The sequence below is a fragment of the Apteryx rowi genome, unplaced genomic scaffold, assembly GCF_003343035.1.
Source record: "Apteryx rowi isolate R43461 unplaced genomic scaffold, aptRow1 scaffold_305, whole genome shotgun sequence".
NCBI classification, from domain to species: Eukaryota; Metazoa; Chordata; class Aves; order Apterygiformes; family Apterygidae; genus Apteryx; species Apteryx rowi.
Genome location: NW_020449475.1, coordinates 508965 through 510979, shown reverse-complemented (window position 1 = coordinate 510979; position 2015 = coordinate 508965). Strand labels below are relative to the sequence as shown.

Here is a 2015-nt window from a genome sequence, read left to right as displayed (position 1 = left end):
ATATATATATATAGTAACCCCCCCCGCCCCCTACCCAAGGAAATAACCGAATGCATTTCTTGATGTTTAAACACAGGCTGCCGTGTTTTATRACATTTCCTCCGTATCTGCAGCTGTCAGGGAAAGAGGACAGGAATGAACAGCCCCTTCCACACGCTAGGTGCTCAGAAAATACCTCCCCCTCCCCAGAAAAGGCGGCGGGTCCGACGCAGGCGGGCGGAGAGTCCGGAGCAAGGGGCACGTCTCAGTGCCACCCGGCATCCCATCGCCTCCCGCCTTCGACAGCTCCTTGGCTGGACCCCGGCGGGCTCTGCCTCCGCGGCGCACGGGGGTCAAAGCGGACCCAGGGCCTCGGACCTGTCCGGAGCTCCCCGGCGGCCAACCCACACCAGACCTCCGCGCGAAACCTTCCTCTGCGCCGGCAGCCAGCCTGTCCCCAGCCCAGCCCCAGCCCCACACRCACATCACGCCTCTGCCCCACACCTGGACAGCGACCTCTTTGCAAACTGCTTTGCAAGGGGGTTCATCGGCTGTCGCCTCGCTTTCCTCTCTGCCCGAGGCCGGGCGGTGGTCCCGCGGGACTCTCCTCGCTGCCGGCCAGACCAGTCTCCCGCAGTGCTTGCCCCGGGGCGCAGCGCCCGGGGAGCTGCCGCTGCCGCTGGCGCCGGGCCTGCCCAGCGACCCGGTGTGGCCTCCTCGCCCCGGCCGCCGCCGTCCTGCGGGGATCCCCGCTCCCGGCTCCCTCCTGCTTCCCCCCGCACCGCGGCGGCTGCCGGCGTGAGTTGCCAGGGGCTGGCGAAAGTCAGAAGAGAAGAACACCCTTCACCCCAGGGGCGTCAAATACAAGAAAAAATCAGGGGCTACAGCCCCCAGGGCAGTGCCGGTATCCCGGGGGCTTCCCGGACGGGGCCACCGTCGCGGCTAGGCGTGAGCAGAGGCTGGAAACCAGCGGGACCCGGCAGCGCCGCGACGCCCGACCCACCACTGAGCATCGCTCGGCGGTGAAGCTTAATCTATAGCATTAATCTATAGCGAGGAATAAACTTGGGGGGGGGGGGAGGGAAGGGATATTCTCTCTCCATCCTCGCCCAAATCGCTAAATGGTAACTGGGGGTGGAGAAAGGCGTTAAGGTATCACGGCAAAAAGTTACCTGTCGTGTCATCGTGCTTTACCCTTAGAAACTGGAAAGAGCTAAGAAGGGACGTTCCCCCTTAAGAGACATTAAAATAAAAAGCAGCACACGCAGGTCTTCCCGGAGCCGTGTCTGCTCATCCCAGTGAGTTGAGAAAGAAAAGCAGAAAGAGATCAAAAATCGCCTTCATCCCTCCAACTCAATGAAAGTCCCTGCAAATCCGTTCACTCTCCCTGCGGGCGTGGGACTTGCCTCCCAGCTCACTAGCAAAAGCATCAGGGGCACAAGAAGCTCCCGAACAGGTGAACGGCACAACGAGAAGCAGAAGTTATCAAAGTATAAATCTCTTCGCACTTACTTCTTCCCTGTCGCCGGACCCTGGAGGCGTGCTGGCTGCCAGTGTATTCCATAAAGTTCAAAGTGATAAAAAACCAAGAAATCAGTCGCAATTGCATAGTAACCCTTGGAGAGTTCGGCTTCTCTTCTCCTTTTCCTTCTTTTTTTCTTTCCTTAAAAAAAAAAATGGGGGGGGGAAGGGGGCAAGGGATGAACACGGCAGCAGAAATACCTGCACTGAGATCCAAAGCTCGGCTCGGCTTGGTTGGTAGCTTTTGCCTTTTTTTTTTTTTTTTTTCTTTTTTTTTTTTGTTGTTTTTTTTCCCCCTCCGCTTTTCCTATTGCACTTTCAACTCGTCTGCCCCGCTACCTGCCGCAGACCTCAGGGGGGAGTCAGCAGCGGGATGGAGCTTTGCAGCCGCCGCCGGGGTCCATGCCGGGGCGATGGGCGGCAGCATGTTGCGGGGGTGCCGGGCTGCGGGGGGCTCGTGCGCGCCCGTGTGTGCGCCGGGCGGGCGAGGTGCCGACAGGACGGACGGACGGATG

General features: G+C 59.7%; 1 protein-coding gene across 1 annotated transcript in view; it reads right to left on the bottom strand.

Annotated features, from left to right (window-relative positions):
- Positions 1 to 1588, bottom strand: part of RSPO3 (R-spondin 3) — a 64118-nt gene extending 62530 nt beyond the window's left edge. Inside the window, exon 1 of the mRNA XM_026070150.1 lies at positions 1492 to 1588. Coding sequence (XP_025925935.1) covers positions 1492 to 1588 — 97 coding nt within the window. The remainder of the gene's footprint in view (positions 1 to 1491) is intronic.
- Between the last annotated feature and the right edge of the window lie 427 nt (positions 1589 to 2015).